Here is a 25451-nt window from a genome sequence, read left to right as displayed (position 1 = left end):
GACGTGGGAGACCTGAAGCTTCACGAAGCCAGGAGTGGCCCTTTGGAAGCAGCCTGCTTGGCTGCTCGGTCTGGTGGGGACCCAGGGTGCCCACGGGATGGAGCTTTGGGCAGTGGGGAGGCCCACCCAAGCGGTAGCTGCCATGAGCCTCTGACCTGGGCTGCCCTCCTGCAGCCCTGGGGAGGCAGGGTGCCAGTCAGGGTCTCAGCTGGACACCAGTGGCCACTCAGATTAGGACGATCGGAGGGCAGTGTAATGAAGAGATTGTTCACACAGATGTGGACAGTCCCAGGGCTTCTCTTAGCATCCTTTAGCCTGAAGTTGGGGGGAGGGAGTGGAAAGGGCCCCAGGCCAGGAGCCTAGAGGTTCAGTTGACATGTTCAGCAACCCTACGGAACTGGACCTCATTCTCCTCCCTCTGGCCCATCTGCTGGTGTCCCAGTCAGAAGCCAGGGGGCTGGGAGACCACTGCTATGCCCGTAGGTGGCACAGAGCAGGTGGAGAAGGCAGGAGGGTGGCTCTGCAGGCAGGTGTCCAGCATGACCAGTGAGGTGGGGGCGGGTCCAAAGGTCCATTTGGACTTGGCGAGTCTTGGCATCCTTGCCGTGGAGACCCCAGGCCCGAGAAGGGGCCTGAGAAGGGACAAGGTCCAAGGAAGACGAGAGGGGCTGGCTTGCGGGGGGACCACGATCACGGCAAGTTCACTGTAGGGGTCCAGATTTTATCCAGAGAGAAAGGAAGGAAAAGCATGTGCCTGTTGAAGATTCTAGAGCAAAATATCTTGAGTTGCCTGTTACTCTAGAGGTAGCCAGTTGGGAAAATACATGGAGTCCTAGGACAGTGATTTTGGAAAGCATTGGTGCCCTAAAGTCTCCATCTGATTTTGATCTTATCAAAGTGACTCCTATCCATCCTGGAACGCTTAGAAAATAAAAGTATAGAGAAGAAAGAGGACAGTACCCTTAATGTAACACCCAGAGGTAGCCACAGTTAGGATTTTAATAATCATCCAAACTTGAACAGCGTTTTCTAAAACTCCATTAAAATACTCTGAAGTACATTGATATGGCAGTAAGGCACCTTCTTTAAGAAACACGTTTGAACAGAATCTAACCAAAGGAGGGTTGCTCCTGGTCACGTGCTCAGCAGACATTCCTGAGCTGCCTGCTCCACACCAGCCGTCCCACCCAGCCCCATGCACTGTAGGGGTGGGGCAGCTGCTGGGAGAGAGCCCTAGGCAGGAATCGGGACGGGAGAGGTGGGTGCGTGGGGTCGGGTGTTGGGGGGGATGCCAAACCCTCTGCACTTGCCCAGAGGCCGTGCAGTCACTTCATTGGACAAGCAGTAATGGCACTCCTGGAACCCTGGATGTTCGAGAATGAATCGACGTGTTCTATAAACTGTTCTTGAAGTCCTAGAGCCTCCAAGAAGTTCAGACGGAAGGTCCACTTTTATCTGATTTCATTCTGGGCTTCCCAAGTAAAAGTTTTTTTAACAAAAGATTCTGATGTTTTTCTGAAACTTTGAAACAGAGTGGAATACTCGAGAAAATGATTTTGTTTTTGGAGTTGCACCGAAAGTTTATAAGCCACAGAAGCAAGCTGCTTCATTACTCTTCAGCCGCGTGTGTGTGCACACACATTGTTTTCCTTTTTATTTTTTAAATTTATTTATTTATTTTGAGAGAAAGGGCACATGTGTGCACACGAGTGGAAGAGGGGCAGAGAGTCGGGGAGAGAGAGAATCCCAAGCAGGCTCTGCACCGTCAGTGTGGAGTCTGACACTGGGCTCGATCCCACAAACTGAGGTCATGACTTGAGCCAAAATCAAGAGTCTGACGCTTAATCCACTGAGCCACCTTTTTAATGTGACATGGTATTAATGACCGCCAACATTTTTACCAGACTTTGTTACAGATGATTTCAGAGTTTTCCCAGTTACCAAATCTACCATCAAAGGAGGAGGTCTCTGCCTTCAGTAAGGCTTTTCAAAAGAATATGGGATCTGAAGCCATTTCCCAAAGTACTGCTGTTAGAACTGTTCCTCAGTACTGATACAATCGCTACAATAAAGCATGGCCTCTCAGGGCAGTCACTTTGATAAAGACAGCGATTGTTTGGCTTTGTGATCTTTGATGAGCTTTAAAAAAAACACATTTTACGGTGGGGGTCATTCCTGGTAAATAGTCATGACTACTCTTGACTGTTTGGCCATTTCGTATCTGGCTAGAAATTCTGCAGTGACATAGTCCCTCTGTCCCACACAAGGTTATCAACCTGGTCGAGCAGACTTCAGAAAACGCGCCCACCGCCGTTTCACAGGAGGTGGAGGAGAAGTTCGAGCATGCCCCCGCTAAGCCCGAGGCCCCCGTGGACTCTGTGCTGAAGGACATAGCCACCATCATCCTGAGCACCTTCCTGCTCATCGGCTGGGTGGCCTTCATCATCACCTACCCCTTGGTAAAGCTCGGCCCCTTCCCTTTGCCTTCCTGTATGTTTTTGAACTGTGCTGGTCACCTGATGTGCATGACAAACGAGCAGATATGTTTCCTTTCACATTTAAGAGTAAGTATGTGCTTCTCTTCAGAAACATTGTAATCAAAGAGACACTAGCTTCTCAGGAAATTTTTTTACCTATGTCTTAGAGTTAACTCATTGTAAAAGCTGATCTGTAAACCTTGCTTGCAGATCATTTTAGGGTTTTTTGTTTGTTTTTATTTTTGTTTTAAGAGAAGCAAGTCCTTCTTAAAGTTTATTTATTTATCTTTGAGAGAGACAGAGACAGTGTGAGCAGGAGAGGAGCAGAGAGAGAGAGGAGGAGAGAAAGAATCCCAAGCAGGCTCCTCACTGTCTGCACAGAGCCTGATGTGGGGTTCAAACTCATGAATCCGTGAGATTGTGACCTGAGCCGAAACCAAGAGTTGGGACGCTTAACCGACTGAGCCATCCAAAGTTAACTATTTCCCTTTTTGAGAATAGTCATAATAGATGAAAATCCACTTAACTTTCCTCCCTTACAAACTGCCTCTTAGAGACACTGGCACGAGTGAAAACGGCAGCCCCCCTTGCACTTTCTAGTTGGAAATGAGCGAGCTAAATTTACATGGTTGAATATGTTGTTGTGGGTCGGATAAAACCTTGTAGAAGAATATTCCATATTCGAGTTGCTCAGAGCATTGAAGTGTCATCACCTGGGAATACTAGTGCCCAGGAAGCTCATGTCCCCTGCAGGAATGGCGATGACAGACCCTTCCATTGGTACAGATGGGTCCACTCCACGTGCACTGTTTTCTGTTTTACCTCACACAGTCCTGCGAGGTCATTATTACTGTGCCCTGCCCACAAATGAAGAAGCCGGGCTCTGGGAAGTTAAATAACTTTCCCAGCGTTAGTCAGCCGGTGATGGATTTGAACCCAAGTTCAGAGAGAGAGAGAGAGAGAGAGAGAGAGAGTGTGGGGGGTGTACACGAGAACCAGAAAACTCCCAGGGGGTGTTGGCTACAGACCCATCCCTTCGGTCCCCTTCCCACACAGGCGGTACAATCATGGCTCACTGCTGCTTCAAATTATGACAAAGAATTTCTCAGAACAGAGAGAAGAGTGTGGGGTATGGGGGGGGCAGCTTGATGAAATGGGGCTGGAGTGGGGCCTTGGCCAGGCGCCACATTTCAGCCACATTCTGGCTGTGTGGCCGTGGGAAGATGGCAGCAAGGTTCCGAGCCCCCGCTGCTTCCTCTGCCTGGTCGGTGGCCGTCTGTGCACTCCCCTCTGTCAAGTGCACAGCCGTAGTGGACGGCAAGCCTGGAGCTGCCTGTGTCCACCATGCTCCAAGCTACGTGGCATAACCATTCTTCCTCGGTTTCATTTTTGCAACCACTCCCAGACTTCCGTGAAAGTCCCAGGATTTTAGACTTAAGTGGAGCCCCCTTCATCTGGCCCAGCCTCCACCTACAGCTCAGTCCCCCCTCCCGCCCCTGTCGGGCCCGTCCAGCAGGGGGCGTGGGCTGTCCTGGGAACTCCTAACTGGCGAGAAGCACTCGAGTCTTCCAACCACCCTATCCCCCCTCCTGTGCCTTCTCACTGGTCTCGTCCCGCCCCCCATCCCTTGGGCAGCGTACCTGCTTCCTCTGCCACAGGGAGCCTCACCCTTCCAGCCTCCCTCTGTCCCCGGGGGAGCGGGCTGCACGTGTCTGGATGTGCGTTTCTCTCCCCAGAGCATGCATCAGCAGCAGCAGCTCCAGCACCAGCAGTTCCAGAAGGAACTAGAGAAAATCCAGCTCCTGCAACAGCAGCAGCTGCCCTTCCATCCCCCTGGGGACGTGGCTCAGGATGCTGAGCTCCTGGACTCGTCCGGCCTGTACTCAGAGAGCTCGGGCACCAGCAGCCCCAGCACATCCCCCAGAGCCTCCAACCACTCGCTCCACTCCAGTGGCTCTGCCTCCAGGGCTGGTGCCAGCCCCTTCCTGGAGCAGGACGATGAAGGTAAAGCGAGTTGCCATTTTGGTGCTGTTTTCTCTTTCATTTGAACACAACCCGAGAGGCATGTTCTTCGGGGGAGTCTCCGTGGGACTGTGAAGTGTCGTTTCTGAGGGCTCACCGTGTTCTCACCTAGGTCCCTCTCACTCTGGGGGCCAGGCTTGCATGCCATCCGGGCGTCTCCCACTCAGGGGGCCTTTTGGGGTCTACCTTGTCCTCCTGCCATCTTGCCCCATAAGGGCTGGCAGTTGCTGCTGACCAGAGGTGCACTGGGCATCTGGCTTGGGGGAGTTCCTGCAGCCAGTCCGTGGCCAAGTGTGACTGCTGATCCCGGTCCCTCTGGGAAGTGGGTTCGGGCCGGTTGTCAGGGCCGATGTTCTGAGGGGATGGGTACAGAGCTAGTGTACGAGACCTGAGCCCCAGACCAGGCCACCCCTGGTCTCTTCATTGCACATCCACTGCCTGGAGGCTCCAGGCTCAAATCGTAGGCGGGTCTGTGGAGAAGCCCTGTTTTCTGACAATAATGTAAAGGCAGGAACAGAGGGCAGGAGGCGGGGGAGGTGGCAGCCCTGGGTGTCGATGCCCTGCGGGCGCTTGTTACCAGGGGCTGGGAACCTAGAGCCTGTGAGATCCCATCTCTGAACCTGAGCTCAGGACGCTGCTTCCGTTCTAGCCTCAAGGTGTTTCAGGTTAGGTTTGCTTAAAACAACTTCTTCCTGTTTTGTCCCAGATGAGGAAACCAGCATGGTGATTGTTGGGAAGATCTCATTCTGTCCCAAGGACGTGCTGGGCCACGGAGCTGAGGGCACGATTGTGTACCGGTGAGTGGATTGGAGAGCTCTGTGACTTGCCCTCACGTCCAGGTCTGTCGGCCTGCAGGTGGCACGCCAGGCTGGGGGGTGCCGCAGGGTCACGGTGGTGGCCAAGACGGAGGACTTCACCTCCGGGGAGGAAGTGCTGGCCGCGTGGTGGTCGGTCAGGGGCTATGAGGCTCCCAGGGTGGCTGCCGCATCGCAGAAGGAGCACCGTGGGTCTGCGGGTCTCCCGTTTCCGCAGCCTGGCTCGCCCCCCCCAAACCAGCCTGTGGTCCTTGTCCTCAGGGGCATGTTCGACAACCGCGATGTGGCCGTCAAGAGGATCCTCCCCGAGTGTTTCAGTTTCGCGGACCGTGAGGTCCAGCTGCTTCGGGAATCAGACGAGCACCCCAACGTGATTCGTTACTTCTGCACGGAGAGGGACCGGCAGTTCCAGTACATTGCCATCGAGCTGTGTGCGGCCACCCTGCAGGAGGTGGGTGCCCCCGGGGCCGCTTTGCCTTCGTCCTGCGGCCTCCCTGCTCCTGGAGGCAGGTGGCACGAGAGACTGTCATTTCTTTTCCCTTTATTTCTCTGTATTCACTTTACTGAAGTTACAACACAGCACACTCACGTAGATGAACAGTTGGTGCATGTGACGGGGCTCACACCCACGTAACCACAAACAATCCGGTTGGAGGGTATTTTTATCACCTCAGCTTCAGTTGGGTGGGATGGTCTTTGGTTACAGTTAGTATCTCTGTCCCTCCGCCTCCAGAAAACCTGGCAGTTGTTCTCCCGGTGGGTTAGGGCTGCTCTGGGCTTGGAGGATGCTGGTTGAGGAGTCAGGTCATTGAGACCATCCAGCGAACTCCTTTTGCTCAGTCTCCAGGCTCACGTGACACTATGTCAGTATCAGACACCTGCAGGTTTGCCTGTAGGAGGCAGTGAACTTGAGTTCCTTGCCCTCTTACCTTTCTCACCGCACACGAGCCAGCTGGAACTTTTAAGTTCACCTACGGCTGCCAGAGAAAGTCCGTGAGCAAATGTGCCTTTGGACAGAGTGTGGTCAGTACAACTTCCCGTTTCTTTCTTAAAACAGGATCAGAGAAAATGAGCCAACCTAATCCCAAACATTAATTAAGGCCAAAAGTTGCAGGCAGGACTTTCCTGAATACAACTGAATCACTTAGAGAAAAAAAGTGCTGTGTGGAGGGGCCCGTCCCCAAGGGCTGTTTGCGCGACCTGGCTGTCGTGTGTCTCTTGCAGTACGTGGAGCAGAAGGACTTCGCCCACCTCGGCCTGGAGCCCATCACCTTGCTGCAGCAGACCACCTCGGGCCTGGCCCATTTGCACTCCCTCAGCATTGGTGAGAAGCTTCCCCTGCATTTACCAGCCGCGGCCCGGTGGGGAGCTCCCTTGCTGGGGAGGGGTCCTTGCCTCTGCTGAGAATCTCCGCGTCCTCGCTGGTGTGCCTGTGGGGTTTTTAGGTGGCCTTTTGAGAATAAGAATTTGAGGAGGAATCTTTCACAGCTGCAAACCAGAAAACCCTTAGAGGTCTGGCGGGCCCGCTGGGAGTCCGTGAAGAGTGCACTCCCCGCCGCAGGAGGAGGCCCGACGCCACTGGTAAATACCAGACTGATCTGGAGTGTTCTATTAGTTCACAGAGACCTGAAGCCCCACAACATTCTCCTGTCCATGCCCAACGCCCATGGCAGGATCAAGGCCATGATCTCTGACTTCGGCCTCTGCAAGAAGCTGGCTGTGGGCAGGCACAGTTTCAGCCGCCGCTCAGGAGTGCCTGGCACAGAAGGCTGGATCGCTCCGGAGATGCTGAGCGAGGACTGTAAGGACAATCCCGTGAGTAGTGGGAGCAGCTCTGGGGAAAACTGCCAGCCTCTCGCATCTTCGGGGACGAGAGCCTCCGCATTCAAGACTTGGGGGCTGCGGCGCACGTAGCTGGAACGTGACAGTTCTTTATCAAAGAGCTTCTGTGTGAATAGCATGCTGCTGGCGTTTTCCATGTGGTCTCGTGTTCAGACAAGTGAAAGGGGCAAGCGTGGGCAGTTGTCCGTGTCTCCCCCCTACTTTTCAGTGACTTCCAACCCCAGCCAGTCGGCTCTAGAGCCCACGTTCCACTGCGAACACCGACCCTCATGCAGCCCCTGCGGGTGCCAGCGCTGCTCTGGGCACTTCTGGCGTGCTAGTCCAGTCTCCCGGGACCCTTCAAGGTGGTAGAAGCAACAGCAGCACTCCTGTCCTTGCTGCTTCTCAGTGAGGATGAGAATTTTCCGGAAGCCTCTCACACCCTGCATCTCTCTTTTCAGACCTACACAGTGGACATCTTCTCTGCGGGCTGTGTCTTTTACTATGTGATATCTGAGGGCAGCCACCCTTTTGGCAAGTCCCTGCAGCGGCAGGCCAACATCCTCCTGGGCGCCTACAGCCTCGACTGCTTACACCCGGAGAAGCACGGTGAGGGGGCGGCAGGGGACGGTCGGGGGACGGTCGGGAGCCGCTCCGGCTGACCACGTGGCCCCTGAACCCTGGGAGGGCGCCAGCCCTGTGCTTCCAGAGGCCCTTCTTTCCAACCGCTGGCCCTGTGGGCCTCAGTGCATCGCTGACTCACTCCAAAGCTGGTAGAAGGTTGGGTTGTCTTTGGAGCATCTCCTCCTGAAGGCACACAGCTCTGAGGTTCCTTCAGGTCCCCCAGTTACCTGTGTGACCCGGGCAAGGACCTCTATTTTCCAGCTTGTGGCTTGTGAGCATTTAATAGTCCCTTCCTGCGCTGACATTCAGGACAGTCGTCCGTGCTCCATAAACTCGTGTGCAGGCCAGTGATCAGGGGGTGTGGCTGGGCGGGGGGGGGGGGGGGGGGGGGGGGGGGGGGGGGGGGGGGGGGGGGGGCAGACACCTGGGTCTTGCTCTCTGGGTGCAGGGGCAACAGGTCTTTTTTCCTGACTTCAGCGTTTCCTGTGTTAAAATTGGCCCATGACACCCAGTGCCACCTTTTTAAAAAATGTGAAACTAACTCACTGTTTTGGATTAATTTTTATTATTCCTTGTAGAAAAAGATTAGCATAAAAGATCCATAATCCCATTACACAGTGATGAATTCCTGCTATTAATACTTTTGTATATCTTATTCCAATCATGTATTTAGTTAGATATGCGTACTTTTGTAAAATAAATAAGTAGTACATACTCTTTTTTGGCATGCTTTTTTTTCTTACATGCCTTTATTTTTATTTTATTCTTTTTTATGGGTAATTGTTTTTTTTTTAATTTATTGATTTATTTTTAGTTTACATCCAAGTTAGCATATGGTGCAACAATGACTTCAGGGGTAGATTCCTTAATGCCCCTTACTCATTCAGCCCATCCCCCCTCCCACAACCCCTCCAGTAACCCTCTGTTTGTTCTCCATATTTAAGAGTCTCTTATGTTTTGTCCCCCTCCCTGTTTTTGTATTATTTTTGCTTCCCCTCCCTTGTGTTCATCTGTTCTGTGTCTTAAAGTCCTTGTATAAGTGAAGTTATATGATATTTGTTTTTCTCTATTTCGCTTAGCATGATACCTTCTAGTTCCATCCACGTGGTTGCAAATGGAAAGCTTTGATGCTTTTTGATTGCCGAGTAATAACTCTATTGTGTATATATATACCACATCTTCTTTATCCATCCACCCATCGATGGACATTTGGGCTCTTTCCATACTTTGGCTATTGTTGATAGTTGGCATGCTTGTTTTTTAACATCATCTTGAATATCTCTCCAAGTTGATAGGTATTCCACCAGGGCATCGTTTTTTTTTAACATTTTTTTTTTTTTTTTTATTGTTTATTTATTTTTGAGAGAGAGCGAGAGACCGAGAATCCGAAGCAGGCTTCAGGCTCTGAGCTGTCAGCACAGAGCCTGACACGGGGCTCAAACTCATGAACCATGAGATCGTGACCTGAGCCGAAGTCAGACCCTCAACCGACTGAGCCACCCAGATACCCCTTACCAGGGCATCGTTCTAATAGCACAGCCTAGTACGTGGAGGCAGTGTTACCAAAGCCTCCGACAGTGGGTATTTCCAGTTACTTCTTTTCACAGACTGTGTGGTGAGGACTCCCCTTATCAGCAGAAGCTTGTGCAAGTTCTTAATTACGCTATTGGAGTGAGGTTGTGTCAGTAGAATCTTGAATCAAAAGGCACATGCACCGTTAAGGTTTGAGTATTTCATGGCGGCTGTGGGCCGGTGATAATCAGTTACTTGTTTATTTTCCTCCTCTGTAGAAGACGTCATTGCCCGGGAATTAATAGAGAAGATGATCGCAATGGATCCTCAGAAACGCCCCTCTGCGAAGCATGTGCTGAAGCACCCGTTCTTCTGGAGCCTGGAAAAGCAGCTCCAGTTCTTCCAGGTACATCTCTTGTTTGTGGTTTGTTTGTTATCAAAAGTCTTCATTTAACTTCTTCCAGATTTTGAAAGTACAGCAAAAAGCAAAAATAAAATAAAATAAAATAAATAAAATAAAATAAAATAAAATAAAATAAAATAAAAAAATAAAATATCAAAAAACAAATGGCTCCTAATCCCATAACCAAGAGATAACCATGGTCGACATTTTAACATACCTTTTTCATATAGATAAAAATGTGATTAGGATCAAACCGTATATACAATCTTGTATCCTTCTTTTTTTTTTTTTACAGTACATAATATTTTAATATAGTATTTTATTACAGTATTAATAGTACTGTATTAATATGGTCTTTAATGTAGAATTTTAACATAATCTTTCTCCATGTTAAAGTTCTAAAACTTTAATGACTAGTGCTCTGTCATATGCTATATTCTGGGAACTTTCAAATACACACAAAAGTGGAGGGAATACTGTAATGAACTCCCGTTTACCCATCAGCCAGCTCCAGCAATTACTACCTGAACCTCTGCTCTCTCTCCACCACTCTCCACCCGATTACTTCGAAGCAAATCATAGGCATCGTATTTCATTCAAGTCTCATAAATCTAAACGTTTACTTACATTGGGCTCTTTCTATCCTTTTTAACTCAGTCTTTGCCCAGATCTCTCTTTGCTTGAGGTGGATTCTGAGATGTTAAATTGTAGGATCAGTAGCTGTGAGCTCCTTCAGTGGTTTGGCTGTGTGAAAGCTTTGTAGTCGAGCCTTCTGGGGTCAGATCAGCATGGCTCAATCCAGACACATCCTACCCAGCACACCAGCTCTGAGAAGCAGGCACATGCGGGCAGTGCTTTTCCTCCTGGGCTTGGATCGGAGGGGAGCTTGGGTTTAGGAGTGATCATCAGAGTGTCCTGGAGTCTGACTAGAGCTTTGGTTCTGGTGTAACTCCCAACATGTAAGCGCCTTGAGGGCAGGAGTGGTTGGTTTCTGGATTTGTTGCTGTGTCCCCACTGCCCAGGACATAGCCTGGCACATGGCAGATGCTTAGTCACTGTTTGGATGGATTGGGAAGGGGAGGGTTTCGTGCCCTTCTCCATGGCAGCAGTGAGTGTGGATAACATCAGGCTCGTTCTCTGTGTTGCACAGGTCATAACCTTCGAGTTCTGAGGTCACTTGTCCTGCAGGGACTTCTGAAAACTAGCCAGGTTCCTTTGATGATGATCAGATGTAGGGCAGGAATAGAGCTCACAGAAAGGGACCTCCACCCCTCTGTGGGTTAGGATTAAAACTCTTAAGTTTTGCCAAGTCCCATGTCTTGTGAACACACCAGGCTTCCGTTGTATTGACCAGCTATACCCGCTTTGCAGAAGTTGTCCCTCCAAGGCTTGCCCATGGCAGGTACAAGTCCGAGAGTCGGCCAGCCAGGCTCCATCTTCATCAGAGAAGGAAGAGACCGTGGCCAGTGAGGCTGTGCGGCGTTAACGTGTGTGGGGCTCGCCGCTCCGTTTCCTCGGCTGTTGGAGCTCGTGCCCAGGCTGTGTCCCTCAAACACGGTCCAGGCCCTCTGCAGCCCACACTCTTGTCAGCAGCTCTCTCCCTCTACAAGAGGGCTTCATCTGTCTTCTCTAATTGTTTGCATGAGGACTGATGGCCAGTCCTAGATTTGCGCTTGTCCCGTTGCCCTGGGTGGTGGAAAAGCGCAAGATGCAAATCAGAATTGAGCTCTGGTGGTGGTGGTGGTGCTTGTTGTCCGTTGATGAACACGGGTTGCACACAGGGGCTCCGTGTGGCACGTCGTACGTGTGCACATGGGTGACACGTGGGTGAGGCGTTAGGGTTTGTGGAGAGGTGTGGCACGTCTCTGTCACGGAGATGTCCGTGTGGGCCCCTCCCCTGTGAACCCCAGACACGGCTGCTCACGGGGGAGAAGTGAATGGATCGTGAGGGGACAGAGACAGGACGCTCGCTGCCGGTTCTGAGGCAGACTTCAGTCTGGGCCTGCGGCTTGCGGGGCAGTGACCGTTCCGTGACCTGGTGTTTCACTCCTCCAGCTTCTGCTTCTCTGCACACTGACCGTCACCTGCTGCCCTTGTCACCCTCATAGGACGTGAGTGACCGAATAGAAAAGGAATCCCTGGACGGCCCGATAGTGAAGCAGCTGGAGCGAGGCGGGAGAGCCGTGGTAAAGACGGACTGGAGAGAGAACATCACCGTCCCCCTGCAGACAGGTGACCGTGCCGAGGCCCTGACAGCAGATGTTGGCAGACGCGTTCCAAGAGCAGCGGCCGTTTCTAGGAAGGGAACGTGGAATTGGCAACTCCAGGCTGTTTGGGCTCCAAATCCCCCTCGCAGGGTTGAGGCTTTTGTGGGCGTGTCCTCTGGGGTTTGGGCACAAATCAGACCTTTACACTGACGTGGGTTTCATGTGCGTCCCTTAGGGTGACAGGTGAGTGATGGCTGCCCTGCCCTCACTGGTTATTCCTGGTTGTGGGTGCAACCAGGAGGCAGAATTCAGACTGCCACTGCCCTCGGGTTCACTCTGGGGGGCACACTCCTGTCAGCCACAAGTATGGCAGAGTTATGTCGTGTCTCAGTCTGATCGCTTAATCCCGGGGAACCCCAGCAGTCCTTTTCTTTGGAAATGTGTTTGTTACATCGTAGTCCTTGTTTTTTTCCCTAGATCTGCGTAAATTCAGAACCTATAAAGGTGGCTCTGTCCGCGACCTTCTCCGAGCCATGAGAAACAAGGTAAGGGGGGTGAACCCCAGATGAGACCAGCAGCCGGGGTACAACCACCCTCCTCCTCCTTTCTGTCCTCTGGGGCCTTCCATTCATACTAGAATCCTGACCTCGCGGAGGCTCTTCCGTGTTGCCTTGGACGGGTTTTCTCTTCAGGGACGTTGTGAGGAGTTCCGCTCTGGGAAGCAGGCTCTCTGATGCTGCTGTTGTCTGTGGTGACTTTTGTATGCCCTGTGTCTGCCTGATACAGCGCCGCCGTATAAACTCCCTTAATGGAGACCTTCCCACGCAGGCCTGGCCCGCGGGCCACTCTGGCAGGGAAGCTCCCTCCCGCCTTCACAGCACTGGGCCAGGCCCAGCTCTGAGGCCCCCTCCTGAGGGAGGGGAAGCAAGTAAGATAAACAGATGGACTGTGGGTCCCTAAGCCTTTTCTCCTTTCAGAAAACCAGCTAACATCCTGTCTTCCTTGGATAGTAAGAGGGTCTTTTAGCGGTGTTTCCCAGCTTCCCAGCTGCTAACCGCCGTGTCTGTGTGTCCGCCCTGTTTGCAGAAGCACCACTACCGGGAGCTCCCCGCGGAGGTGCGGGAGACGCTGGGCTCTCTCCCCGACGACTTTGTGCGCTACTTCACGTCCCGCTTCCCCCACCTCCTCCCCCACACCTACCGGGCCATGGAGCCCTGCAGCCACGAGAGGCTCTTCCAGCCTTACTACTGCCACGAGCCCCCAGAGCTCCGGCCCCCCGTGACTCCAGACGCCCTTTGAGCCGGGGTGGCCGCCGTTCTGGTGGCCCCAGCTGTGACTGAGGGCCTGGTCTCTACCAGCCCGAGCCTGATGCCTCCCGGCTTAGCAGGGAGACCAGGCCCCCAAACCAAGTGCCTTGAGCCCGCTCTACAGCCAGCAGAAGATGATGCTCACCCCAGGAAGTGGGGAACACGACCCCCCCGCCTCGGCCTGTAGGATGCTGGGAAGCTGTTGGCCATGAGAGCTTTACGTTCGGGGGTCCTCTGCTGAGGAGGGCCCGTCGCAGAGGCAGCGAAGGAGGCATCCTCCACCTCCTCGTGGACACACGTGCTTCAGACTTACACTTGTTTGTAAACTTCCTGCTTGATGTCGGCCTATGAGGAAGAGAGAGGAGGGAGTGCTACGTTTTGCCTACAGGCAGGACCAGGAGCATCTCTCTCCTCGACCAGCTAGGCTGAGACGCACTCAGTGCAGCCTCTGCTCGGAGTGGGGCTCCAGAGGTGAGCGGCGCTAAGGAGGAGGAAGACGTTCAGAGGGTGTCGTTCCCCGGGGATCACAGATGCCTCACTCATCATGAACGTGCCCAAAGCCTCCCAGGTCACTATAACCAGTGTTCCCTGGGGGCAGCGAAGAGTCTGGAGTGTGGGGCGTGGCATTGGGACAGATCAGCACCACATGCCCCGGTGGCCTTCGGTGGATTTAAGGGGGTGCTTAGGAGCATTTGGGGGCGAGGGGTGGTAAGTTCCCCATCACGAAGAGCAGCACCCAGGCGAGAGCAGGCCAAATAGGACCCTCTCAGCCACCCTGGGAGAGCCCTGGGCCAGCAGGTGGGCAATGAGGTTCCCCCATCCCTGGACCCGGCAGGACGGGCCAGGGGGGCGGAGCCAAGGCCAGGGTCACCACTTGCTTCGTGGGCAGGTTTTTATGTTTCTCCTGGCAGATTTTAATAACTTTCTCTTTTGAACATACTGTAGAATGCTGCGTTAGCATAGGTAAGCTGAACTTGAAGTTTACTTGTGAAGAAGCTAAATGCAAGATCTATAGTACACTTTCTCTTTTGTGTGGCACCAAAAGTCTCCACCCCCTGCAGAAAGAGCGTTCGTGTTCAGAACGTGCTCTACTGCTGAGGAGTAAAACATTAGAGCAAGGCTATATACATCCATGAAACAGCTTCGAAGTGATATTCTCTACATTACGTCAGTACCATCTTTTTTGCTAAAACTAGTTTAATTTTTAACTTTAGTTTCAGTCAAAAATTCCTCTGTCTTTTCTCTACCGAGAGCCTTAGCAGTTAAGTGAGATCAGGGTACGAAGTAAGGAGATGTCTCCCGTGTCCTTTGTCCAGCCGGGTGAGCACATCATCACGCTGCCTTCAGTGCTGGCGACCGACCTCCGAGACTCCACTCAGGAGCGAGGGTGTACTGACGGACCGAGAACTCACTGTTTCTTCTGTGACGTGCTTGCTGATGGATTTGTACGAGGGCCTTCTGCCTTCGTAGAATTCAGTTCCCTTTCATAATGCCTGAAGTCACTTTTTTTCTTAAATTAGCATTATCCTGCGTCTTTAAACCTCATCAGTTACCTCATTGATACCTTGGAACCCTGGCGTTTTTGGCTGACATCGTGGGATCTTCTGCCATACTTCCCGTTTTTCAGGAACACAGCCAGACGCCTCTCCTCTCCCTGCTCTGATGCACCCGCACCATTGTCTGTATGGCTCTGTGGTTGGTCACTTCACAGCCGGGCCTGAGTGGTGATGGCCTGCCAGGCAGTCAGGCGGAGAAGGTGCCACAGGGGACGAACAGGGCCGTCGGCCCTCTGTGCTGCCGGCACCTGGCCTGCTTTGGTCTCATGGCTGAACAGTGTCCTGGGGGGAGTAGTCAGGTCACTTCTGGCTGCCCAGGGTTTGTGTCCTCTCCCTATCTGGGCCCACCTTGTCTCCAGGATGGCTGTTTTTTAAATGCCTTTTCTCTTTATCCCCTTCATTTCTAACCACCCACCTTTCTCAAACTCCTGTATTCGATGTATTTTATTTTGAGTAGTCACTGTGTGAGCAGGCAGGATCCTGGGTGCTGGGGATGCAGAGGTAAACAAGATAGGCAAAACCTCTGCTTTTTAAAGAGCGTGGAGTGAGAGAGAAAGTAAGAAAGTAAGCAGAAAGTAAGCACCAGTACTCCCGGAAAAGCCAGAGGGTGGGCAAGGGCATTCATTTGCTGTTCACACTTCTTCTTTCTTAAAGCTGCCTGTGACCCAGAACCCGTCTGATCTGGTCAAGTCTGCTCCGTTGGCCTTCTGTCCGTCGCTTTTCAGAATCTGGTCACTCATCAGTCCCTCGGGTGGTTTGAAGAGGTCTCTCGTGTGGGCACTTGTCGTGGAAACACCTTGGGCATCATCTGCTATATCTTGTTCTAATCTGTAGAATTCTGGTTTCCTGTTGTGCTCAGCGTAGCGGGAAGGTGTCTTTTGCTAGAACAGGGTTTTTCAGCCGTGTGCGTCGCGTAGCAGCTGAGCTATTTGATCTTTAGTGTGATTTCTAGAAGGCTGTTTAACTTTTTAGAAGTACGCTACTTTCATTTTTTCCGACAGAATTTAGTCGCATCTGTTAGGAACCCCAGGGACACTCTCATTAAATCTTGTCTTGAACCTCGCGTTGAATCGGTCTTCGGTGCGCCTGCCAGAATTTCTCCTGTTGCTTCTTGAGTCTTTTTGACTTCAGCATATAAAGAGCTCACATGTCACTAGGTATCAGAGCACTTGCACTTTTGGGGAATCACTGGTGTCCTTGGTAAGTCACCGAATCATCTAGTGGCCGACATAAAACCCGGGGCGCGGCAGGCTCTCCCTCCCCCTCCCCCTCCCTCTCCATGCCATAGTCCTCCTCGGTTCTTTCCGGTGAGACCTCACTCTGGCACATATCAGAGGATCCACAGGTTAGCGGGTCCAGCGAAGTATTTTCTTTCTGCCAACTCTAGAGGAAAGGTGTTTATCTCAGAGTCAACTTTGGTGAGGTTTTGTGCGAATGTGACTTGTTTCCCGTTGCAGTTTCTCTCACTGCCGTGAAAGATGAACCGGCTGCCCCCCTCGCACTTGTGGGGGGCCTCTGGCCTGTAGGCCTTTCTCCTCTCAGCTGCTGTCTCTTCAGAAGCCGCGCTCTGGCCAGGCCTGGATGTCCCGAGACTGCTTTCATTCTCCAGCCCTGTTCATTGCATCCTTGGCCTTGAAGTCCTCACAGAGGGTAGACTGGTTCTTTGCCCCCCAAGAGCTGGATGAGGAAGCACGCAGCACACCTGTAAAGAGTCTCTAAGTTCTCTTTAGCTTTCTCTCTGCTCGTTTAGTTCCTGAAATCCCTTTTCTTTGTACGTGTCAGTGTCTTTTCCTTGCTGATGCCTTCACCATCCCGGAGCAGTCCTTTCAGTTGAGTTTGGCCTGGCATTGGTCTTTCCTAGGAGAGAGTCACCAGGTGTCCCATACGGATGGGCCCAAATTCCGCCTTCCAAGGCTGGACCATTCCCTTTTAAATCAAAGTGTCCCTTCTTCCCATACTTTGTTTCTTTTATGAAACAGTGATTTCCCGTGAGTAACCCAGGTTCCCGTTTCTTGTATCCGCGCGTAAACCCTTTCTGTTTTCATTGGACAACCACAAAGAAAGCATCTGCGACGAGCCTACCACTGGAGCAGCCTTAACGCTTCTGGCCAAAGCCCGCACCCCGCTCGCTTCACCCTGTGCTCTCTGTGTGTTCGGCGGGTACAGTATTTCTTTTCAGTATCCCAAAAGCTGTGACGGGGGAGTCCCCACTTACCTAGAAAGCATTACCAGTCAAACATGCGGCATTCTCAGATGCAGACCTTACGTAGTGTTCCTTTTGCAATGACCTATTTATTTAACCTATTTATATTTATTTAATTTTTACTCTGACGTATACCCGGTTACAATTGCACTTGCTTTGAAAGCACATCAGATTTGTTTTGGACAACACACCCCTGACCATTTTAAAACTGGAAAAGTTCTACTGCATCCTTCCACGGAATGGATGCCTCACAGTGGTTTTGTCATTAAAGGGTGAATGATTTGGTCAGGATAAAAATTTTCATTTTTAAGTGATTTTTTTTAAAGAAAATTCTGTGCCATTGTGTCTTCTCTGTGGACGGTTGTTTAATGGGTATGTGTTAATTGTGTGATAGAATCCTCTTTGTGAACCTACAATCCTCTTTTTAGCTTTATATTTTATAAACTGCCAGATTGTACAATTTTTATGTGTATTTTTAAAGCTTGATGTGAGGGTAATTATCTAAGTTAAACAGCCTATTTTTGTACCTCCTGTACAGTTTTATAATTCTGCTGATTCATGATGGCGTCTCATGTTGCGCCAATGACAAATAAAGGTAGTTTTAGATCCGGAAGTTGATTTCATCTTCTTAAAGACTTGACCTTGACCCTCACCTTCAGGCGAGGGGTCACTCCCAGCTCTCTTCCTGGGTGTGATGTCTGGGTGGTGAAGGCGAGCGGCTGACTCAGCGGGTAGGGGGACGCGGTTGCCCGCCGGCATCCACGGCAGGGTCCGGGGGGCTGGAACGTCCTCCTTGGAGGCTGTGGGAAAACGTTCTTTGAAACCCTGCAGGGAGTCCCCAAAAGTATTGGTTTGGGCTGAATTCCAGGAAGCTGGCCAGGCTGGGACCAAACTGCCCCATGGCAAGTTTGGGGTGTGTGTACAGTGAATGGGGTACTGGACCGAAAAGCCCGTGAAGGGATTAAAGCCACTGCAGTCACGGCCAGCACAGTGCTGGGAAAGCCATGATCTGAGCGTGTCAGACGCACGTAATCCGTCCACCCACACGCCAGGGAACGAGCCCAGTGGCCAGTCTGGTTGGAATTTTGGATCCTGCCAGCGTGCTTCCTGCTTTCCTCCCCCCATCCCGTCTGGTGAAAGCGGAGGAGGCTCCTCTTTCTCTTGCATCATGGAAAGGGACCGCTCACAATGCACTGGGACTGGCTTCTTCTGCTCTGCCTGCCACCGTCCCATCCCCCGGCCTCAGTGGGACCCCAGGACCGTCCCCGAGAACCGTGGACACGCCCTCCCTCCGAAGCTCTGGGTCTTGGATGTGGACAAATCCCAGGAAGTGTGAGGGGGCTGCGGGATGCCGTGGACGCCTGCCCGCTGCCTCCTACCATCTGATGCAACAGCACAGACCGCTCTTGGGTTCCCCACGGAGCTGCTAAGCCAGGGCAGGGGCCACATGTTGAATTGGCCCAGGCCAGGGAGGCAGACAACTGGCTGCAGCCTTAGCTGGCTCTGAGAGCAGTGCGAGAGGTGCGGGTCCTCAGGAGGAAGGCCAGCAGGTAGTTGGGACACTGGCATGGCCAGGGCCATGGTTCTGGGCCACCGAGGCAGGGCTTGCTGTTTTGCATGCTGAGTCAATGTTGGGCTGTGAAAAAGGGTACTTTTTTCTGAGCGTTTGATACATTTCATGAGGTAAATGTGTATATACACACAACGGTATTTCATCAGCAAAGGCACCCGCTTGTACTCCATTATTTGTCCCCTTCATCATTTATGCTGGATGCATGCCATAGCTAGGAGAGCTCATGAAGAGCCAAGTAACAGCCCCACCTGCCTGCCCTTCCCACTGGGCCAGGCACTGCTGGGGCATCCTGTGCCCTGATCACACGTTGGCCTTCTTCTCTCCCCCTGCAGACCAACATTTCCTTTAAGATCAAAAACATACATCTTTGACTTTAGTGAGAGACTGACCAGACCCTTTGCCAAGGCCAAAGGTCCGGTGATGAGCTTGTATCTGGACCAGTTAGCTGTGGGCAGAGATAGTAGGGCTGGTAAGAACCTGGCAGCCTCTGGGAAACCATATTCAAAGATATCAGGCAGCAGAGGGAGCAGTTTCCAGAAACAGGAGGGGCTGGGCCGGAAGGACAGACCTGAGTGAACTTGGCCTCTGAGAGGGTTGGCAGGTGAATCCAGGAGGTGTTCTTTCCCGCCCTCCCCAGCCTATGCCTCTCCAAATTCACCTTCTCCGTCCCAGGCCTGCTCAGTGTTTTGGGTGAAGCCACTGCAGTGTGCTCATTGGGTTTGCCTGCTGGCAACACAAACCTGGAAAGAGCGACGAATCACCCAACGCAATTCAGGGCCCAGTCAAGATTCCAGAAGATCTCGAGAAACTGGAATGCCAAGCCCAAACCCCAAGGATGATGGGAAGCCCTGCCTTGACATTACAACGGGGTTGGGGGAGGAGAGCAGAGCCCTGAGGAGCTTGGAAACTGTCACAGACACTTGAAACAAGAGCTGTCGTGGCCTCAGACATCTGTCACGTGATGAGAAACTGGCTTTGCAGTCTTGTCCCGGAGGGTTTAAGCTAGCCCAGTGGGGAGCATGGTCCGGACGGGATGTTGAGCTGCCCAACGGTGCCAAAGGAGGCTTGGCAAGTGAGTGAGCGCTGGGTCTCTGGAGGGATCCAGCAGAAGGGAAAGGCCTCATCCTGAACAGATTAGGAAGAAATTCTTCCTTGGGTCACGGGCTGGACTCTGGTCCCTTCCAAATAAGCATCTATGACTAAGACCCACCTCTTGCAGTGATGAGCTTCTGGAAAACACTGCCTGACCGGGTATGAATCACAGGAAGCAGGGAGTGGAGGCCTGCAGGAGAACTGTTGACAATTGGAGGGGGGTGGGGTGGTGTTCTCCAGGATTCTGCCAGGGCTATGTGGTATTCCAGACATGGGTGCCCTGAGAGTGGTTATACAAGGTAGAAAAACCAAGGGCCACAGTTGACTCATTTAGGACAAGTTTGCACCTCAGAATACCAGTTCTAAGGAATATTACACTCAGGGAGAAAAGGTTCTATGACCAAATAAACTTGGGAAATGATGGATTGAAGACGGGTTTCATATTTACTGCAGTACTATTCAGAGGCTTTTCATATACTAACAGAGGGGCGCCTTGGCTGGCTAAGTCAGTGGAGCGTATGACTTTTGATCTTAGGGTTGTGAGTTCAAGCCCCACATTGGGTGTGGAGCCTACTTAAAAAAAAAAAAAAACAACACCATGTACTAACAGGATATTCTCTGAGAAGGTACATATATATATCTCGAATTACTGCCTTCAATTTTTTTTTTTTTAAAGCATGTTTGGAGTGGCAGAGATAATAATGGTTTTGGTTTTTTTTTTAACATTTTTTTAATTTATTTTTGAGACAGGGAGAGACAGAGCATGAACAGGGGAGGGTCAGAGAGAGGGAGACACAGAATCTGAAACAGGCTCCAGGCTCTGAGCTGGCAGCTCAGAGCCCGACGCGGGGCTTGAACTCACGGACCGGGAGATCATGACCTGAGCTGAAGTCGGCCGCTTAACCGACTGAGCCACCCAGGCACCCCTGAGATAATAATGTTTTTAACAAATCTTATTTTATTTTCCTCTTTCTGGATTCCTAGGAAGACAACATTCCCAGCCTCCTCTGAAGTTAGGTTGGGGTGTGTGACTAACTCTGGCCAATGGGGGGCGGGGGTTGGGTGGGCAGGGAGGGCGGAGTGGAAGTAAAATGTGGCATTTTTGAGTCTCAAAGCATTTAAGAGCTGGGGCACAACCCTCCAGCTCTGTCTTCCTTTGACACAGTGACGGGCCAATCGTGGGGTCTACATATTGAAAGGACACAAAATGGAAGCAACCTGAATCATGCAGTCACCACACAGAACGCAGCTGTCCTGAAAAGTCTCCTGACTTGGAATAAACTTCTTATCAGTAAAATAAATAAACAAACAAACAACAAACCCTTGTGTTAAGCCGCCCAGACGGGCTGGGTTAGTTACCACAGCCCAGCTGAGCCCATCTTGACTAAAACTTTAGGTAGAAAGTATCCAGGAGAAAGGCTGCTACACTTCACCTGAAAGTTAAAGGTCAATGCCAAGCCATTTGTGCTTTTAGCCAGCTAAGGAAGTCGTACTGTTGACAATCTGAGGGGTCAGAGAAGAAGGATCCTCCTCCTGCTGCTTTTTCATCCACCTCCCCTACCCCCATCCTGAATACCCTGTTCGGTTTCTATGGTTACCCCCGGTAACACGATGGCTTGGCGGTTAGCTGTGCTCAAGGTGACCCCTGTTGAGAAGTGGCTGAACTCAGCAAGGGAAGGTGGGAGGGGCAGGGCCATAGCACCCCCCACCCCCAACACACACACACACACACACACACACACACACACACACTCTTCCCTTGGCCCCACAGGGCCTGCTGGCTCCATAGTGATCTCTCCCAGGGCTTGGGAGGTCTGGGTTGGCGGAACTAGAGGAGGGTGAAGCTGGGAAGGAGCTCTCATTAGCACCCACCTCCCCAGAACAATTTTAGGGGGAGGGAGGCGGGGACTGAGGGGCAGAAGGTGGACCATTTATGTTAGGCCCCAGGCAGCATGAAGCTGAGGGTCTGACCTCCATTCCGGAAGGCTCAGAAGCCCACCTTCTTGCTCTTATGCTGCAAAGGGAGGAAACTGAGGGATAAACACAGACAATAATGAAGAGAAAACTCGGGTGCCTGGGTGGCTCAGTCAGTTGAGCGTCTGGCTTCAGGTCCTGATCTCACGGTTCGTGGGTTCAAGCCCCACATATGGCTCTGTGCCAACAGCTCGGAGCCTGGAGCCTGCTTTGGGTTCTGTGTCTCCCTCTCTCTGCCCCTCCCTCACTCACACTCTCTCAAAAATAAATAAACATTTTTTAAAAATTAAAAAAAAAAATAACACCACAACAGCTATTGCTTAGCAAATACTGCTTTCTCCCCTTCCAACATGTGTGCCATGTTTTGTCACTCTAAGTGGTCAGGTGGCCGTCACAGGGAGTGGGAGGGCAGACAGAGTGGAGAACACGTTGGTTGGAAAGGAAGCCCTCTCAGGTAGGATTTGCTATAACCAGGATAACTCAACACACTGCTGTTGTCTGTAGGTCTTAGGATATTTAGCTAGGTCAGTGTTTTTTGAACCTTGATCATATCAGAGTCATAGTGTGGGAAACAGGAAATTTACACAGGCCCGGTCCTATCCTGCTTCAACAAGCCCGTAGCTCTGCATTCTTTGATTTCCAGGTGATTCTGGCATACCCCAGAGTTTGAGCACCATTGATCTAGGCCATAGTGCTTATTGCAAAAAGGAAGCTCCCAAGACATACTGTCAATGCTTTGGCATATCTCTCACCTATTAAAAATAAATGTGTATCAGTTTTTAAATCCAAACTTGAATGACATCATGTATACTTTTTAAAAATCCTACTTTCCACAAGCCAGTCCCTGGGGCTGAGAAATAGCTGTGGTCATCAGATTTCCGGTGGATTCTCTTACTACAGCAGAGTGAGCAAGGGTTCATCACCTGGTTTCCTTAAGCTACCAGCTCCCTGAAGAAACGTGGCCAAGCCTGCAGTCAGAGACCCCCTACACCCACCACTGGCCCCCCGTAGAGTGTGTTCCATGGAAACTTTGGGAAGGATCTCGTTATTGCTTGTCCCTAAAGGCGTGTCTGCATGTGGGACTTCTTCCATTGTGCTGGACACTGGCGAGTTCTTTCAACCTCAAGAAAGGTTGACTTGTCTAATTTTTAAATAATTGGCTCCCCTCCATTTTCTCTGTTTTTATTTTCTGGGAGTTTCAACAGTAGAATGTTAGAACTCTGGGTTTGATCCTTGGTGTCGATTATGGTTTATTTCTTATATGACATTTGTTGATTTTATTCCTTCTGGAACACTTTTCTTAGTTTCAGCAATAGTTTTTATTTATTTTTTAAATTTTTTAATTTAATAAAAATTTATTTATTTTTGAGAGAGAGAGAGAGCGCGCACACAAGCAAGTGGGAAAGGGGCAGAGAGAGTGGGAGACACAGAATCCGAAGCAGGCTCCAGGCTCCAAGCTGTCAGCCCAGATCCTGAGGTGGGGCTTGAACTCACGAACCATGAGATCGTGACCTGAGCTGAAGTCGGCTGCTCAACCAACTGAACCACCCAACTGAGCCACCCATGTGCCTGCCCCTCAGCAATAATTTTTAAATTCCAAGGGCTCTGGATCCTTGACCCTTTCTTAAGGGGAAATTAGTATTTCAGGATACTAATTGGACATGGGGGGGGGGTAGTTCTTCAGTTCCCTGTATCATCTGTATATCATTTTGAGTAATTTTTGTTTATCTTGATCTCTCTTTTCCAAGTTGCAGATTTTCCTAAGTGTTACTGATGCTTCATGGCTTATACATACTAAAAAATGAGGCAAATAAAAAGCTGATTGAGGCCCTGTGTTGGTGAGTAGAGTTTTCAGCTGGTACGCCTTGTTTTTAGGTTATTATATGGGGAAATCTTAGATGCCAAAGGGCAGAGGTCTTTGCTCCAAGGTTCTTGAGTGTGTTTGGACAAGAGTCTTCTGATTGTTGGCCTAGGGACTGACGACCACTATCCGTCCTTCTGCGTCAGTGGTCAAATGTTTTATGAACCAACTTCTAGTTCATTCCCATTCTGACATGTCACTCCCAGCTTCCACCGTCTTTCCCCTGAATCTCCAAGGTGAAGCCTCTCACTTGTTCTGCGAGGCAGATCTGCCCCCTCCTCAGCTCTGTCTCATTTATGCATTACTGTAGGCTGAGGCAAGTGCCCTTGGCTAAGGCTTCAGCCTGCAGGGGTAACTTAGCCTGTTGGGGGTGGGGGTACTGAGTGGGCACAGCAAGTGCTAAGAGGGGACACTGAGGGAGTGGATGGGAAAGTGGTTGACCTTGGGGTCCAGGCTGATGGAGGGAGATAGGAATGTGGTCAGAGAAGATTCTGGAGATGAAGAATACAGAGGTGGAGGAGTATTGCATGGTGAAAAAGTAAGACTTGGCTGCAGGGGTGGGTGGTGGAGTGAAGGTAAAGAAGACTTACAGCTTGAGGAAGTGAGTGGATATTGAGGCTCAGGTATAGCAGGGTCTTCTGGTAGACACTAGGGTTGCCCAGGGTGACAGCAAGAGTCAGGGGGCAGGGGAGGTAGGGGTAGGTAGGAAAACAGAGCCAAAGTCCTCTAGGAATCCCAGATTGGGCAATGGCCTTCTCTGAGATGCGGAGTTGGCATGGGCCTCGAGGGAGGGAGGGCACAGCACATGAGGGTGGGTTTGCTTTCAAAACACTGAAGCCATGAGGAATCAGCTAATACCCGACGCCCACCCAGCTCAGAGATACAGGAAGTCTCCACTCAGGAGGAATGGGGGAAAAGAGGCATGGTCAGAGGAGGGCCAGGCTCCAGCCAGGGCAAGGAATTGGAGGGTCTGGGAAGATGTGAGGGATATGGGCCAATTTCTCTCCAGTAAAACAGGTTTCAGAGGGCACATGGGAGGTTTGAGCCAAGGGAAGCACTAACCTGAATATGGGTGAAAGCTCAGGGCTGGTGGGGGCCAAGCATGGTATACTTTAGACTGACAAGACCCAGGACTATACAAGTGGGTGGGTTAATGCTCCTTCAGGTTGTGATCTGAATGGACAGAAAGTTGGAAAGTTGCTCAGAAGCCAGAAGTGACTTGGGGCCCCCGGGAGGTGGTGGGGCCTTGACTTTGTCAGCTTCTGAGGCCCTTTTACACACCAACAGAGGAACGGAGGCAATTCTCTGTTGTTGGAACAGAACCTTACTGGCTGTGTGGCCTCCTTGTGGTTGGAGAGCCTGCGCAGCTGCGGGGGAACAGGGAAGACAGATTCAAGCCCCAGTGCCAGCCCCATGAGGTCCTATCCCTGCCGCCGGGCCCTGACCCTGCAGCAGGTCTCATTTACAGAATATGCAGATTAGAACCATTTCAAAAATACAAAGACCTGGTAGTATCCAATTTCTAAAAAATAATCTTTAACCATATTCAAAAATCTCTTTTTTTGAGAGAGAGAGAATGCGAGCTGGAGAGGGGCGGAGAGGGGGACAGAAGATCCAAAGTGGGCTCTGTGCCGACAGCAGAGAGCCCCATGCGAGGCTCCAACTCATGAACTGTGAGATCGTGACCCGAGCTGAAGTCGGACACTTAACAGACTGAGTCACCCAGGTGCCCCTAAATATCTCTCAGTCTAACGTTCAGGTCCCAAAAGAGAATAGTCTCATGGTAAAATAATCCAAAAAATTACCACATAGATCTCTTCTTGGATTTTTTGCCTTTGTTCTTCCAACAAGCTAAGGAGCTCTCAAGGAGCTGCCTTTGGTGTCTGTCCTAAGGAAGCAGTTCGTTTTCCCAACTGGGTTCCTAGTAAAGCATCTCAGTTTATTCTCTCCCTTGCAGGGAAGGGTAAAGGAAGGAAAAGACAGCTAGTGGCTCCCCTGACATCC

The 25451-nt window shown here is 51.2% G+C and overlaps 1 protein-coding gene across 2 annotated transcripts in view; it reads left to right on the top strand.

The window, feature by feature from the left end:
- ERN1 (endoplasmic reticulum to nucleus signaling 1) overlaps nt 1-21244 on the top strand; it is an 83150-nt gene extending 61906 nt beyond the window's left edge. Inside the window, exons 12-22 of one of the 2 annotated variants that reach the window (XM_049637645.1) lie at nt 2268-2459; nt 4214-4481; nt 5206-5296; nt 5576-5765; nt 6539-6638; nt 6930-7129; nt 7597-7744; nt 9550-9677; nt 11783-11906; nt 12359-12426; nt 20778-21244. In XM_049637645.1, coding sequence (XP_049493602.1) covers nt 2268-2459; nt 4214-4481; nt 5206-5296; nt 5576-5765; nt 6539-6638; nt 6930-7129; nt 7597-7744; nt 9550-9677; nt 11783-11906; nt 12359-12426; nt 20778-20780 — 1512 coding nt within the window. In that variant the 3' untranslated portion in view covers nt 20781-21244. Of the gene's footprint in view, nt 1-2267; nt 2460-4213; nt 4482-5205; nt 5297-5575; nt 5766-6538; nt 6639-6929; nt 7130-7596; nt 7745-9549; nt 9678-11782; nt 11907-12358; nt 12427-12967; nt 17432-20777 lie in introns of those variants that run through there. The other variant, XM_049637644.1, reaches the window with a different exon arrangement.
- Nucleotides 21245-25451: the final 4207 nt, after the last annotated feature.

Source organism: Panthera uncia, chromosome E1, assembly GCF_023721935.1.
Source record: "Panthera uncia isolate 11264 chromosome E1, Puncia_PCG_1.0, whole genome shotgun sequence".
NCBI lineage: Eukaryota > Metazoa > Chordata > Mammalia > Carnivora > Felidae > Panthera > Panthera uncia.
This window is presented reverse-complemented; position numbering and strand designations above follow the sequence as displayed.